Genomic DNA, 16,865 nt, shown 5'->3' with positions numbered 1-16,865 from the left:
CTATCGTTTTCTTGATTCGATTGCTATTCAATATTTCATATGACTATCTTAAGATAATCGTCTCTTATCGGGCAGGAAAGGATATTTTAACATCGTAATATTCGTGAAAGATATATTGAATGAAAAACAAAGTAAAAAAAGAAAGAAAGAAAAAGAGCACACAAGTGCGTTAATATTATCTTATTATCGAACGTTTTTACTTGCTTCTTTTGAGGCACGTCATCGTATGATAATTGTAAATATTTACTTTCCCGTGATAACATTTTTTCTTTATTTTCTTTTCTTTTTTTTTTTTTTTTTATCTCAATTCTATATGAAAATGTTACTCTTGTTAATGAGAAGCATTATCGGGTATTCGAAATTTCGATCGATTCGAAATACAGTACGAACGCAATTCCGTTTAATATCGAATGAACTTCCTTTGTTCGAAATGAGACGATAGTGTATTAGGCTCGAATTTGCATGTAACATGTTGCACGAAAAGTTGTTCGCCCCGAGGAAAAGAAATATTGACGTTTGAGATAAAACGAAACGAGTGCTCATTTCTCTACCGCTGTGTTTGTTATACCACATGCCACATGTAACAAATTCACACATACATATGTGTATATATATATATATGTATTGAATGCATGTGTGTGTGTGTGCGTGCGTGTGTGCATTTAAACGTAATACGTTTCAAGAAGTCTGTTTATCGTCGTTAAAAATTCGCGTGATCGTGTTCGAGCGAGCGTGTACCTTTGAAACGTGACCACGATAAATCATTTCTAAAGCTTCGGTTTTCTGGATAAGCTTGAAGTAAGATCAATCTACGTATCGATGAGGCTTCGCGTACTTATCAAAACCTAAATCGTTAAGGAAACAATTTCTTCGTTTGAAAAAAAAAAAACGTCTACGATCCGTACTACGATTCTTTTCGTAAATTTGTAAAATCGATCTTTTCTTTTTTTCTGTTCTTTTTTTCTATCTTTCTTTCTTCCATTCTCTTTCTTTCTCTTCTCTCTCTTTCTCTCTGTCTCACACTCTTTTCTTCAACGAGTGGAGCTTTTTTTTACGGTCTTTTTTCTTCTATCTATTTTTTCTCTTTTCTTCTTGTATAAAAAAAGTAGATCACCGATAACGTTTCGTCGATGCAGCTTAAACGAACTTTCGAAAATACGTGTGGTGGCGAGTTTGAAGGCACGAAAAAAAAACGAGGATAGAAGAAGAGACAAAAAGAGATACACACAGAGAGAGAGAGAGAGAGAGAGAGAGAGAGAGAGAGAGAGAGAGAGAGAGAAAGAGAGAGAGAGAGAGAGAGAGAAAGAGCGCAACGAAAGCTTTTAATTAAAAAGTATTAGGACACGCGGAAGAATGCGAGAATACAATGCTCGTATTGTATCGACTGTCATCTGACGTTTCTATCCGAGAATGAGGAAAAGAGAGAGAAAAATAGATAGATAGATAGAGAGAGAGAGAGAGAGAGAGAAAGAACGCGTGCCAGTTCATTGAACATATCTCTTTTGATATATAGAAACTTTTTTAGTATGAAAGGATCGATCTCTTCTGGATCGTTGACGGTTCGCGTGTGAGAATTCTCGCCGAGTTATTCGAGCATCCATTGAAATTCATTCGTTGGTGACATCGGAATTCGTTTACTTTTTTCTGTTTTCTTTTTTTTCGGGTTTGTCTTTTTCTTTCCTCTTTTTCCTGTTTTGTCTCGTTTCGTTTTTTCTCTCTCTTTCTCTCTTTTCATTTTCAGAGAAATTGAATCTAATCGAGTTACGCATGGTTAAAATATCGATGTTAGAAATCGAAGTGAGAAATCGAGTGTGGTCTATCGAAAAAAAAATAATGACCCTTTAGGATTCACAAATAAATATAAAAAGAAGAAAAAAGAAAAAGAGAGAGGGAGAGAGAGAGAGAGGGGGGGGAGGGAGAGAAAGAAAATCGAAAATTTTATTTTATTTTTAATTTTCTTTCATTTTTTTCATTATATTCTTTTTTTTTTCTTCCTTTTCCTTTCTCATTACATGCGACCGTACGTAAAGGAGTGCGTTCTATAATGCTTTCTCTCTTTTCTTTTTTTTTCGTTTCTTTACATTGCTATACAGGTAGCAGGAAACTATTTATTTCATAATCTTCATCGGGGCTTGATTAAAAAGCGTATGCGCTGTGTACGATTTAAAGACCGAGCGCAGGGGAGTCACGATAAAAAGTCACCGGTGAGTTTAATAAAAAGCTTCGATAGACGAACGTACATATATACATACACAGATATATACATACATACATATATGTATATATACATATATACATATATATACATACATACATACATACATACATACATACATAGAAAAAGGTAGGATTCGTGTCACGGTGTCGTGTCGAAAATTCGAAATACAGTCAAGAAAATATGGGACGTTGACTTTTTGCACACTTATTTGAGGTTCATGAAATATTTCAGGATTACGATATACATATATATTACACATATAATAAAGAGATTAGAGAGAGAGAGAGAGAGAGAGAGAGAGAGAGAGAGAGAGAGAGAATATTTTCACCCTTTGGTCCAGAATGGATACAGCAGCATTGCAAGTAGCTTTGGAGCGATAAGAAACAAAGGACGATGTCGCTGTCGTCCTTCGTACCCTGGAGGGATCACTGAGAAAGACTGAGACAGAGAGGGAGTATAGAGAAGAGGGAGAAAGACGTAGTAAGAGAGAGAGAGAGAGAGAGAGAGAGAGGATCGAGGGTGGATGCAGTTTTCACGAGGTGGCAGTGCAGTCCGCCTCGGCAGCTCGTAGCCGCCTACGTTCTCGTCCTCACGTACGGTACTGGAGGAAAGAAGAGGGAGTCAAAGAGACAAAGAGAGATAGATACAGAGAAAAGAGAGAGAGAGAGAGAGAGAGAGAGAGAGAGAGAGAGAGAGAAAGAGAGATAGAGGACCTTCCAGAGGAACGAGAAACGTTCTCTCACAGCGTCGATCGAGATTGTCCGGCGTTGTGCCAAGCTCGCTGACTTTGCTTCTCAACAGTATTCGCGACTACGTCGTTCATGAAAGCTCCGTTTAAAGCTCCCTCTCTCTCTCTCTCTCTCCTTCTCTCTCTTTCTCTATCTCCATCTCTCTCCATCTTCATCTTTCTCCGCCTTACTCACTCGTGCACTTACCCTTTCCTTTCTACATTTCTATGTCTCTCTCTCTCTTTCTCCTTCTCTCTCTCTCTTTCTCTTGCTCTGTCTCCATCTCACCCTCTTTCTCCTTTTATTTCTCTCTTATTTTCTTTTTTACTCACGTTCACCTCAGTCTCGAGGCAAATCGAGCGTCTCGAGAAACGGCACTCGAGAAGAATCAGATGGTGGTGGTTTGTGATATGGTAGTTGTGTTGGTGTGAAAATAAAGAAAGAGAGAGAAAGAGAGAGAAAGAGAGAGAGAGAGAAAGAGGGAAAGATAGAAAGAAAGAGTAAACGTCGCCTCATTTTCTTCGTCAAACAGTCACCTTTCTATCTCCTATAAGGAACGTAGGAGTTTTATCAGTCTTCTACTACTCGTTCGTTATCTATTATACTTAGGACGTCGGTGTCTTCAATTTTCCCCATCGAATAATAATCTTTCGTGATCGTCAATGTGTTTAACAGACTCGTTCGTGCGTTATTTTGTTATTCAGACGATCGTTCTCTCGTCGCATTAATAATCTTTTGATATTGTGGGAAATAAATGAGAAATCGTCGTTAATCGAGTCGTGAATATTACCAAGTTAAATAGATATTATTAAACGTGCGTATCGATTCGAAATTTTTCTTTCTTTCTCTCTCTCTCTCTCTCTCTCTCTCTCTCTCTCTCTCTCTCTCTCTCTCTTTTGTTTTCTTTTCCTTTCTTTCGTTAACTCTCTTATCTTAAATGTTATCACTCTTCAAGGTGAATGATATGTATATAGGGAGAAGAAGTGGGAGAGGTTCAAGGATCGATCCGGCAGTTCGGTCGCTTCTAAAGACTATAAAAAGGTTAAAGCGTTTAACTAGGACATTAGAGACTTTTTGTATATATCCATGTCTATGCGTGTATTTGTGTATATGCGTACGTGTATATATGAGAGAGAGAGAGAGAGAGAGAGAGAGAGAGAGAGAGAGAGAGAGAGAGAGAGAGAGAGAGAGAGAGAGAGAGAGAGAGAGAGAGAGAGAGAGAGAGAGAGAGAGAGTGAGAGAAAAGAAACAGATGTGAATATTGAAAGTAATAAACGCGCGCGCATTGCTGTTCGTCGCAAGTAAATAATTAAAAGTCCTCCCGCGGGGTGCCATTCAAAGTAATTACGAAAACTTGAACGAGCCGGCTGCGGTGAGTCCGGGAAAACTAACAAACGTCTTTTACCATCTACATATGTACGTCATTAGCGAAGAAGTGACAATTCTCGCGAGAGAGCAAGAGAGAGAGAGAGAGAGAGAGAGAGAGAGAGAGAGAGAAACGTGTTTACATCTTTGCGAACACGCGCTTATTTTCATGTATCTTCTGTTCTACCATGATAACGTAACGTAATGTACATACGTACATATTATGATCTATGTATATACGTACGTTCAATATACCCGTGTTTATTCAACATAGAAAGATTTGAATAGATACATAACCATGGACATTCGTAAAATTTTACGAGTAGTCATAATTCGTCTCTCGTCGTGTACGAACATTTCCGTGAGGCGTGTGTTAATCGCGTTCGACGATTTTTCTTACCTCATATTACGAAATGTTACAATTGTTCGTAATCGGTGCAACGTGAGTTTCTTCGATCTCAACAAAGTTATAATGTCGATCGATCAAAAATATTTTTGTCGTGAAGTCGACGTTCGCTAATACATACCTACGAAGAAATTGTTATTTATTATCGATTCGTTAACTAAAGATGTAATTACAATTTCGTTTCATTGAATCTATTATATACATATATATATATATATATATATATATATATATATATAATAGATTAATAGAAATTATAATATTACAATAATAAAATTATATATAAAATATAATCCTATATATAGGATTATATCTACGCGTACCGGGTGTTCAAAACATCGTATCAATTTCATTCATTCAGATTTTATATCGTGATAACAAGTACGATATCTTCGGGCGAACTACTATTTAACGATGTAACGTTGTCGATCGAAAATAATCGTCGTATAAACGACGATCTTAATCTTCTCAAAGAAATTGTTATCTGTTTGATCGATCTGTTAACGAGATCTAATTACAATTTCGTTTTATTGGATCTATATAACTATCTACCTGTGTTTGAACCGCGTGTTTGGAATGTGTAATCGAGTTAGTTTCTGGGGTCGTGTAGATAGTCCTTCATTAATGGTGTCTGGAGAGGACACTCGTATCACTCTCGCAGCTAAGAGGAAATTCTCCTTCTTCCTACGCGAGCTACTCGAGTTCTCTAGCGCTAGAGCTAGAGACTCTCTCTCTCTCTCTCTCTCTCTCTCTCTCTCTCTCTCTCTCACACGTGCGCATACGCTTTACAACCTCCATCTGTCTCTGCCGAAGAGCTCAAGTAGTTAGGCGAGTAAGGTAAAGGCCAGATCTACTTCAGACGCTACTAATGCAAGAACGATGTAAAGATACCGATAGGATTTTTCTTCTCTTTTCTTTTCTATTTTTTTCTGTTTTCTTTTTTGTTTTTACTTTTTTTTTTTGTTTGTATTTTTTCAAAACATACTTTCCCTCATCTTCATTCTTTTTCGTTTCTTTTCTTGTTCCCTTGTTCTTTTTTTTTTTTTTCTTCGTTGTTTCTCTCTCCCCTTTTTCTACCATAATTTATACACCAAAGTAAAATTCGCGTGAGAAATACGAATTCAGATTTAGATCAGATTCGTTAGCGTTCGAACGTGCGACTTTCTTTCGACGCCGTCAGTAGTAGAGGTCAACGCTCGGCTCCGACTATCGTCACTCGTATCATTCTCTCTCTCTCTTTTTCTCTTTCTTTCTTTTTCTCGTTCTCTCTATCTTTCTCTCTTTTCTTTTTTCCTCTTGTCAGTTCATTCAGGAACGTTCGAAAAATGTAAATCTTAGAAGAGCACCGTTCAAAGACGGTTCTCGAGTTAATAATCGAAATATCGCGTGTTCGTGACACATCGATCACTCGAGAGTGCTTTCTCAAGATTTGTAGAAAGAAAAAATAAAAAATCGAAGCGACGAAGAAACAAAAAAGAGAGAGAGAGAGAGAAGGAGAAAACAAACGGAGAAGAAAGAGGACACGATAAAAAAAAAAAATATATGAAAAATATTACACGCGTGTGCGAGGACACGCTAAAGTAGACGAGCGAGTTGTTTTTTTTTTTTTTTCTTTTGCGTCGAGGACGTCTCCTCTAGAGTGATAATTTCAAAGAGGAAGAATATCTCGCATCGCGTTTCCTTCCGGTTTGTAAGTAGTGGCAAGAGTCGACTTTGTAATTACACGGTAAAACGCATCGCGTGCATTGAATATCGCCTTAGTCACCGATGTGAGATTATGCGCGTCTTACTGTTACGTCGTAGACGTCTTAGATATACGTAGAAAGAGAAGGTCTCTAAGGTGTGCGTGATTTTCCTTCCGTGTTGGCAATTCTGCAACGATTGCAGCTGGCAAACTCGAGTTTCTAAACGAGCACGAGGGTTATTACGTTTAACGTTTTCTACTTAAATCTCTTAGCTTTTATTCAGAAGCAATTCGTAGATATAATATTCTTTTTTATTTCAGTTGAATCGTGGATTAGAACGTAGAACGTAGAACGTACCTTTTCTTCTTCTTCTTCTTCTTCTTCTTCTTCTTTTTTCTTTTTTTCATTTGAAAAGAAAAAAAGAAAGAAAGTAAGAAAGAAAGAAAGGAAGCAAGGAAGGAAGGAAGAATAAAAAAAAAGAGAGAAAAAGAAAGAACCTTGGAAAAAAGTTCTTTTTTTGACCTAACGTTTTGCAATCCCGATATATATATATATATATATATATATATATATATATATATGTATGTATGTATATATATATTGAGTACAAATATACGTGATCTACATGCATTTAGGTATTGCGTGCCAAGATGCAACAGGAAATCTGGCAAACTCTGGAAATTCTCTTGCGCTCTCTCTCTCTCTCTCTCTCTCTCTCTCTCTCTCTCTCTCTCTTTCTCTCTGTTTCTCTGTCCTTCTTAGCTCATTATTAAATCCAACAATCCACAAAATTTCTCTCGTATAATAATCGTCGTTTGGAAAATGTATGAGATACTATTAAATAAATTAAAAAGCATTCGGACAATAGCCAGAGTCTCGAAGGATAGTAGCCGGTGGCGGTGGTCTTTCTTCGATCGAGCTTTCTCGTTTCTTTCGATCAATGCGAATACAAGACTGAATAATTTAGTCTCGAGTTTAGCGATCGCATGTTGGACGATCTCTCTCTCTCTCTCTCTCTCTCTCTCTCTCTCTCTCTCTCTCTCTCTCTCTCTCTCTCTCTCTCTCTCTCTCTCTCTCTCTCTCTTTCTCTAATCTTAAAGAAGTGATTATGATGAACAAAGTTCGGATACACTGAGCGAGAGATACCATATCTCAGATTTTCGAAAGAACAAAGAAAAACGAAAAAATAAAATCGAACGATTGGAAAAAATATTTCGAAAGCGTATTCCGGATCGAAATCGTACGATCTCGTAAAATTCCTTTTTTTTTTGTTTTGTTTTGTTTTCCTTTTTTTTGCAAATTATACGATCGTTCAATCTTCCGATCCAATTATCAACGATTCTGAAAAATTGTATCAATAGTCTCCAGAGTTTTCTCAAAACATTGATATTATACATAGAAAAACACAAACGAATTATGAAAATTAACATCACTTTACTACTCTCGTATTTTTTCCTTTCCTCTTTCACTCTTTTTTACATAATGAAAATTAGAGAATGAACGTTCGGTTTGTTTTGTCGATTTAAGAGCCTTGCTTCAATACAATATATTCAATTCGTCGTTAATATCTATCTAATCGTTAAAAATTTTCGAATTTAATTGAATAACGATTCCCGATTGTCGTAGGAAAAAATTTGAGAAACTTTGTCTCGGTCCTACTAATTTTTTCATTTCTTTACTCTCGAAACTCACGACTCGTCGAAAGAAAGAATTTCTCCAATTGTTTCTATTTCCAATTATATATTTCACGATTTGTTTCACCGAGTATAAGCTTCTTGTTCGTCGTAACGACACGTCTACGAGGATGATAGAAATAGTTATCAATAGAAAAAAACCTCCTGATATTTTCCTCTCGTCTCGAAGTCAATTCGAAACGGAGCATTTAACCGCATCGACGTATTATCTCTGGAAGCACCTACGAATCGGGCCGAATCGTTGAAGCTCGTGTCGGGTCTTGCTCTGCTTGGTATCGACCGACTTTCTCAGCTCGACGAACTGCCAGATCTAAGATGGTCTATACGGAAGTTTTCGCTTATCGGTTATCATCGTAACATCCTGTCAACAAAAACTTTCGCATTTCTAGAACTTATCTCCTCGTTAATATTTTTTTTATTTTTCTTATTTTCCGTTTTATGTTTATATCACACGTCGCGATATTACACGTTTGGATTATCCTTTTTTTTTTCGTATAATAAAAATTTGTCGGTATAAAAATTTCTATTATGAAAGAATGCTCGTATCTCGTTTTGATAAACGAATGTCGCGAATTTTACCCTGCCGAGTCGTATAAACGAATAAATAATAAAAAGAGAGGAAAAGAAAGAAAAAGAAAAAAACAGGAAAAGAAAAAAGAAATGAAAAATAAAAAACCAACATATAAATAACTATACGCTCGCGACCATCCTAGTTTCCCTAGTTGGTTTGCTGCATTTTCGTTGATAACCATATCGTGCAACGTTATTGCGCACGCGTTCGAGCGCACTCGTCCCTTTTTCCGAAAGTCTCCACCTCTCCCCTCGTTCCTCTAGATTTCTCATAGTTCGTCGTACATTTACGCTGATCGTACGAACGCACGTTATAACAGTCGTTGACCTATTAAAGATTGAAAGGCTTATTTAACGCTCGTTATCACTCATTATCGTGACTCCGCGTCTGACTAACGTCAAACGTTCACGGATTGAACATTTTTTTTATCTCGTCCTTAGAACGAGATATCGATCATAAAGTTGATTGTCGTCTTTCTCGATGAAATCTTATGAATAAATTAGATTTATATAGAAATGGGAGGGGGGATGATGATTCGTAATATTGAAAATATCGATCGAATTTTATAGATCGTTTTAAAATTCAATTTTTTTTTCATACGATCGTATTGAGATCGTAAGTTCTTTTCTTTCTTTCTTTCTTCCTTTTTTTTTTCTTTTTTTTTTTCTCTCCAAACGAAACCGTCCGGATAATTGTAACTCGAAATTAATTTACCTCGATCGACATTCGTTTGATAACGAGGGAAGGATCAATCTCTTTATTCTATCCGATGACCCAAATCTCTTCCTTAGTCTTGCAACCACGATTTTCCGTCGATACGTTGAAACGTCGAACACGAACGAAATTCGTTACGAGGACGAATCCAAACTTGTAGAAACTACGAGAGTTACGCGTTCGTTACGTTCGAAAATTAATTACTAACGTCGCCGTTGAGATTCTATCAAATTTTGTTAAACGATAATACAACGATGATTCGACACGTTGCTCAATTATTATCCGAGATCGATCGAATAATAACGTTCCTACGAAATTAATCGATGTCGGTTTCAATGCAATCCATATGCTTAATAATTAATGAACTTCAGGCTAATGAAAGTCATTCTCAGTTATAACACCCCTCCTTCTCTTCCTCATCGCATAAAAAAAAAAAAGAAAAAGAGAGAAGATTTCCCTTAAGATACACATTTTTCCGCCAATAACGATAGCCGATTCGATTTACGTAGGAGTAAAGATCGACCTTACGAAATATTAAAACGCGTTAATGATTCCATTTGAATTGTCAATGTTTTTCTAACAGGGAAATCGAAATTTTCTCTGTACTTTATCGATTGAAACGAACAAAATCCCATTACGTAAAGTCCCATTCCTGTTACGTTAGTCTCCTCCACTCCCTCTCTCATTTTATCGAAATCTTTTTCATTTTCGTAGACATCGAAACGAGCTTCAATTAACAGTTCGTGTTTGGTTGTTAATTAAAGATAAGCTAGCCTCGATTTCGATGGTTCATGCTTAACGAGTGTTACCTTTGCTAGTTGTGATTTCCCCTATCGGTCAAATAGCATAGATTCGAATGGAAACAACGATATACGTGGAGACGAATCCTCTTGCAGAGTATCGTGTTATTAGTCTGTTCGAGCGCGCGTAAAGCTAACACGTGCGAGAGAAACGGAAATAGCATTGGGAACGAACAAGAGAGAAAGAGAGAGAGAGAGAGAGAGAGAGAAATAGACAGAAACAGTGCCTATCGATACAGTTCTACAGTGCCGTGGACTAATTCAATTGCTATTCCGCAAAAGCATACCGAAGCGTAATGTAAACTGGCAGGTGTATTGTTGTTACTTGAATGTTGAATAATGTATCAATATTTGGATCAAATCGAACGATCCTTATTCTTCGATTCGATCAATTCGTAATTTCCAATCGATCATCGATACATTTTTCTCTTCGGTCGAATTACCTCTGTGAAAATTTTCTTACATAAATATTTTCGATTGACGTGAATTATTATCGTTAATACGTCGTATTAAATATTTCAACGGAGAACATTACCGTAGTATGAAAATCGAAACGAAAAATAAAAGATGATATCGTAATGACAGCGTGGAATATTTCATTTGGAAAAGGGAAAGGGTAATTCAACGTTTGGAATATGGAATCGTTTAGAAAATTGTCTGCTGATAACCGGTTAAATGATTACGAAAGATGGAAGGACATTTTGCGGCTGGGCTCTGTTTAAAATGAATGACGCGACGAAAAAATGTGCAATGGAGTCTCGTTCGACTTCCTTTCGAATATAATGACGTTCTCTTTCGATCTATCCTTTCTCTCTCTCTTTCTTTCTCTTACGCACACACACACACATACTCACTCATTCTTTCTACTCATCCTTTTTATGAAATATACGTTTTTGTTTAATCGCGAACTCGTTAATCTTGGCAGAAGAACAATGAAGTCGGACGATGACTGCTCGCGAAATGAAAATTCTATTTTTATACGAGTCAACGCCACCACGAATGCATTTTAATTTTTTAACGAATACCATTGAAGTATCATTGCATATTGCATATATTTGCGGTGAAATTTAATAGCATTAGGGAGTGATATGAATTATTAATATTGACCACGTCGTAATTAATGTAATTCAGAATATATCAGTGTTGGTATTTTTTATTGTATATTTATGCTAATTTTCTGTAACGTGGAATATATTATACGAGTAAAATTCTATATATCCATATTCGTTTGTAAAAATCTGTCGGTAAAATCGTCTTCATGCCTTATGGCGGATTATCAAACCCTCTTGGAGATTCCCTTTCCACGTATATGAGTTCAGTGGCTGCATCTGTACAGCCTTTATCCACTTACCTTCTCTCTAGAATTCGTAGGTATTACAGAGTTTCGCTCGATTCGTGAGTCTCTACCTTATCGACCTTTAACTAGGTCGGTACGTCCATAAGATGTCGCTCGCTACATCTCTCTCGACAAATTTAAAAGACTATAAATAAAAAAAGTTAATCTTTTTCTTATTGTTTTATATTTCTACGACGCGATATTGTTTTTTCTTCTGGTTTATTTTTAAAATCAATTTTAGATTTTTATTTTGATAAGGCGAAGCATAGAATTTTTCGAAAACGTTTGAATATATTTGCTACATTTTCGAGTTGGAAAGAACGAAGGAAAGAAATTAAAGTTTAAAGTTATCAAAGTACAAAAGTGGAATAAGCGAGAGATCGAGGACGAGGATAATCGTGAAAAGTTGTGTAAGAAAAAGAAAAATATCGTGAAAATCCTTCGAATATGCCCCCGACGACACCAACGGACTCAGCTATGTGCTCTCTCTGTCCGCGATCGAAGAAAGCTCAGCATCCGAAAAAGCTCGTGCGCTTCGACTCGGTCGTCGATACGTTCTCCATCACAGACAGCGGCACGACCAACAATCGGAGGGTAAGATGTATTTACATCCCTCTAATTCGATGGATAAACCATCTGTTTGAAGATAGATTAGAATTTTTTTCTTTTAAATTTCCACCATCTCTTTAATGGGATATTTTATTTATCGATACATACGTTTTAATAAAATTAATTGCATTTTCTTTCTCAATACAATTTGAATTAACCACTCGAATAGAAAATTATTACAACGGTCGATAGAAATTTCAAAGAGAAAAAAAAAAAAGAAAAAAAAAGAGAGAGACCATCTATAATAAAATCCCTTTTTTCGTTTTCTTTTTTTTTTATTTTTTATTTTTTCTCATCGGGAGTTCGATTCAAGACAAAATGGATAAAAGTCAGGAAGGGTGGAAGACTTTTTTATTCGAGCTGAGCTTCATCGTGTCATCGATGAAACAGCAGGTGGCCGATAATGTTTTACGGAAGAGACGAGCCCCTTCTATTCTTTTATGATAATACAATCTCGCGCATTCAAATGTGTCTCTGAAATGTAAATCAACTTTCTGTCCCTTTCCCTTTTTCTCTCCGTTGTCTCCTTCTGTCGATTCCGCACATGTCGATACTCGGAATCACCCCTCCATATTTTCTCCATCTGTTCTGTTCTGTCGTCGAATTCCACTTCCATTTACCTTTATTAAAAATCACCGTCCATTCCCCAAATATTTTCTCTTTTCTCTTTCCACGCGAAGAAAAAAGAGAAAGAGAAAAAAAGAAAAAAGGAGCAAAAAAGAAACGCTTTTATTCTTCCCCATCGAAAAAACTTTCAACGCTCAGGAACTTCGTTCGAACATTCTTTCCTTTTCCTTTCTTTTTTTTTTTTTTTTCTTTTTCTGTGGTTTCTTTTTCCTCCTTCCTATCACCCCTTATTTTTTCCTCTCTCTCTCTCTCTCTCTCTCTCTCTCTCCTCCTTCTCATTCTCTTACCCATCCTTTAACTCACGCGAAATTTCCACGCGAATATTTTACTATCGCTCGACCATTGTAACGGACAAATTTCTGCAATAAATTGATTTCCATCGGATGAATGAAAAGAGGGGTTGAAGAAGAGGTATATCCAAGGGTTGTATAGAGTCGTCGCGAAGAGAAGGGGAAAGAGGACAACGATCGACTTCGAGAAAACTCGCGTTCGTTCGAGCAGCCGACTCTTTGTCGTTCGAGAGTATTCGAAGAGTCCTCGGAGGTACTACTCCGTTGGAAGCTGATCCTGTGTCAAGAGGATTACGTCTGATTCGCTCTCGAAGAACGATGGCACCACTAGATTTTCATACCTAAGACCCTCCTATACAATTCCATACGATCATACGACAAACCAAATATGTTCTTGTGAATTTTTCTCTCTCTCTCTCTCTCTCTCTCTCTCTCTTTCTCTTTTTTTTTTTGCGAGACTCTTCTCCATCTGGGAATTGTAAAGCACGTTCGATTACGTTCGACAATATAATGTCGAGATATATATATATATATATATATATAGTGTGTAATAAATCGCACGAGACGTTTGCAAATTTCAATTTCTTTCTTCTTTCATTTTTTTTTCTTTTCGTCCTACTTTTCCTTCTCTTCTTTTGAACCACTAAAATTTTTCTTCTTTTTTTTTTTTTTCTATATATACTAAATTACCTGTTTTCTCACGTAACGCGCGCCGTACGTCCGAATTATCAAGAATGCTGGAATGCTTACAAAATGAAAATCTACTTTCGTTCGTTGTTATATTTTATTATTATTTTGCTATTGTTTTAATAGTGGTAGTACAAGATGAAAGAAAGAAGAAACAAAATGTGTAAGGATCTGCATCGTGAGCTTTATCTTCTCTCTCATTATTTATATTTTTTTAGTCTTCTTTTGCCTCAACGTAATAACTTTTTCTCGAAGTTACTAAGGCCGGCCAGACTAATTAGCCGGCTACTTCGCTACGCACGATAAAGAAAATATGAAACGTACTGATCAAAAATTTAATTAGAGCAGTACGCTTTCTCTCTCGCCTAAACTAAACTAAAACCTGATTTTACCGCCGTCTTTTCCCTCGGGACGTTTCATGATCTACGATTAATCGTCGCGTTATAGTCTTTTGATATATATTTATATGCGTATATATATATATACATATATATGAAAAAAAAAAGGGAGAAACGTCAACCACGATAATTATGAACTTTAATAATTTTGTCGAAAAACGTCCAAACAATGTCAATTTTATTTTTTAGAAGAACAGATCCTCAATCATAAATTCATCTATTCTGAATTAATTTTCTAATAGACGTTGGAAGAACGTCAAAAATCTTAAATGGCACAGACAGAAATCGATAATTGCTAAGAAAATAAATGCATTTCGAATGTTAAGTTGAAAACAACTTTTACTTTATTGATATTAAAAACGTGCATCGCCGATCTCCACGAACTAATAAAATCTTTACTCGGTATTGCGTGTATATATATATATATATTTTTTTTTTTTAAACAATATATACATTTGTATAATTTTATTTTTACGGAACATGTAATCAAAATCAATATTTCCTTTTCAATCTGTTTCAGGTAAGTTTCCAAGACGTCGAGCATGCCGTTCGAAACCACGTAACTCCGGTATGTCAATATTTCATTGATTTCTTTTATTATTAAAGAGACAGAAAATATAAAAAATAAAGAAGATAAAAAAAAAAAAAGAAAATTCCATATTTTATTTAAACAGAATTCACGTATGACATTGATACTCGAAGATATTGTACAATCGAGACAATAACAACGAAGAACAATTAACATAGAAATATAATTGTTATCGTTTACTAGGAAGATCTCGATGATAAAGATTTCTCTTAGTTCTTTTAACGTTTACTTTCTCGTTCAATCGTCGTTCTTTCGCGATAGATAGGTAAGTGAAAAAAACATCGAGAGTAACTGAAAATACTCGGGCACGTTTCTTATCGGTCTCGAGCTAAATTACGTCATCCATTTCTTCTCCCTACCAATAGTCCTCTTCTTCTACCCTCGTGTCTTTCTTTCTCATTTCTTTCTTGGCGTTCTCCAGGCTCGTCGCTGTGCGGCTCCATCCGTAAGATTCCTTATAATGAGTCTGACGTACCAAGAATTTTAACGGGCTATCCTTCTCTTGGTATAACCGTGGCGCTAAGATCCTCGCGATTCGACGAAAGATTTACGTTACGACGGATCGTATCCTTCCGTTCTTCCTTCCTATTAAACCTCGTCAGCTATATCTCGTCAGGAAGAGATACGAGAAAGGAAGTAAAAGTGTTGCAAGCCTCTTATTCGACTAGAAATAATAATTAGCCGCACCTGCCTTCCATTCTTTCGTCGTACGAACGGTGAACGAATGGTGGATAAAATGAAATAGAAAAAAAGAAAAAAAAATATGTACATATATACACATACATACATACATATATATATATATATATATATATATATATATATATTTTTTTTGTTTCTCGTCTCTTCGATAATACGAATCGTAATTACTTTAGCGTTACTGTAGAATTCAAGAAAAAAGAACAAACAGAGCCAGAAAATTTCTAGACAAAATTTGCGATAAGACAATTCCAAAAAGTGATGCCAACAAGCGATTAGTCCAAAGATGAGAGCATCAATCAGAATACTAATCTCATAAAGTTCTAATCATCGTTTATATATTCTTTAGCATCGTCATCGCCGTTAAATCGAGAATGTTGTTAAACGTAGATCGGACACGACAGCTTTGGCGTTTTCACGTCGACACGAGTGGATACATTCATCTTCGGTGTACAGGGCCCTGGCCTTTTAACGAGACTCGCTCGTCGGCAATCGTGGATAAACATCGGGCGTCGACACGCGTTGTAAACTACCCTTGTCGTCGTCGTCGTCGTCGACGTCGTCGTCGTAGTCGTCGTAGTCGTAGTCGTCGTAGTCGTCGTAGTCGTCTCGACGACCTTCCAGCTAAATTTAATCAAGCCGTTAATTATTTTCACCGACGTTCGGCGACACGCGCTTCCTATCTCTCTCTCTCTCTCTCTCTCTCTCTCTCTCTCTCTCTCTCTCACACACACTCTTCTTTGTCGTTGGTCCATGTCTCACGACTGCGCACACATAATTCTCTTCCGGATGTTTTAGGAAGAACGGGAAGAATCTCTCTCTCTCTCTCTCTCTCTATCTATCTATCTAACTATCTATCTCTCTCTCTCTCTCTCTCTATCTCTGTGTCTTTCTCTCTATCTTTCTCTCTGTCTTTCTCTCTGTCTTTCTCTCTCTTTTTGCTAGGAAGATCCAGAACGCGTGGCTGGAATTTACGTGGCTCCGTACTTTCTCGGGACCTTGATCCGAATTAAATGCTCCCTTGGCTTCCGTCCATCCACCGATGAAATCGATAAGTTCGTTCTTGTACGAGATACTCGTAGCTTCGCATCTAAGAACGAATTTTTATATCCACCATTATTCTTCTAACCTCCATTATTCCATATATTTTTCTATCGTTCGTTCGTTTGTTCGTGTTGAAATTATTTCTGAAAATTTTCATAAAGCGACCATGATAATAAACTTTCTTTGATTCATTCGTATTCTCAAATAATAATAATATAATAATAATAATAATAATAATAATAATAATAATAATAATAATAATAATAATAATAATAATGTTAAAAATAATGACGAAGATAACGAAGACAACGACGAAGTATCAAAATCGAGGATTTCTCTTACATCGAACTCGATGTTCAATCTTTATATCAAAGTTTGTAAACGTTGAAGTTTGGTAAAGTCGAC

General features: G+C 36.4%; 1 protein-coding gene across 1 annotated transcript in view; it reads left to right on the top strand.

The window, feature by feature from the left end:
* The window catches only part of LOC122630551 (disks large 1 tumor suppressor protein-like), a 263,281-nt gene that overhangs the window by 63,348 nt on the left and 183,068 nt on the right, over positions 1 to 16,865 (top strand). The window contains 1 exon segment of the mRNA XM_043815157.1: positions 14,649 to 14,696. Coding sequence (XP_043671092.1) covers positions 14,649 to 14,696 — 48 coding nt within the window.

Source organism: Vespula pensylvanica, chromosome 1 (assembly GCF_014466175.1).
Source record: "Vespula pensylvanica isolate Volc-1 chromosome 1, ASM1446617v1, whole genome shotgun sequence".
Classification (NCBI taxonomy): Eukaryota; Metazoa; Arthropoda; class Insecta; order Hymenoptera; family Vespidae; genus Vespula; species Vespula pensylvanica.
Note: the sequence above shows the minus strand (reverse complement) of the source record. Positions and strands in the feature narration are given on the sequence as shown.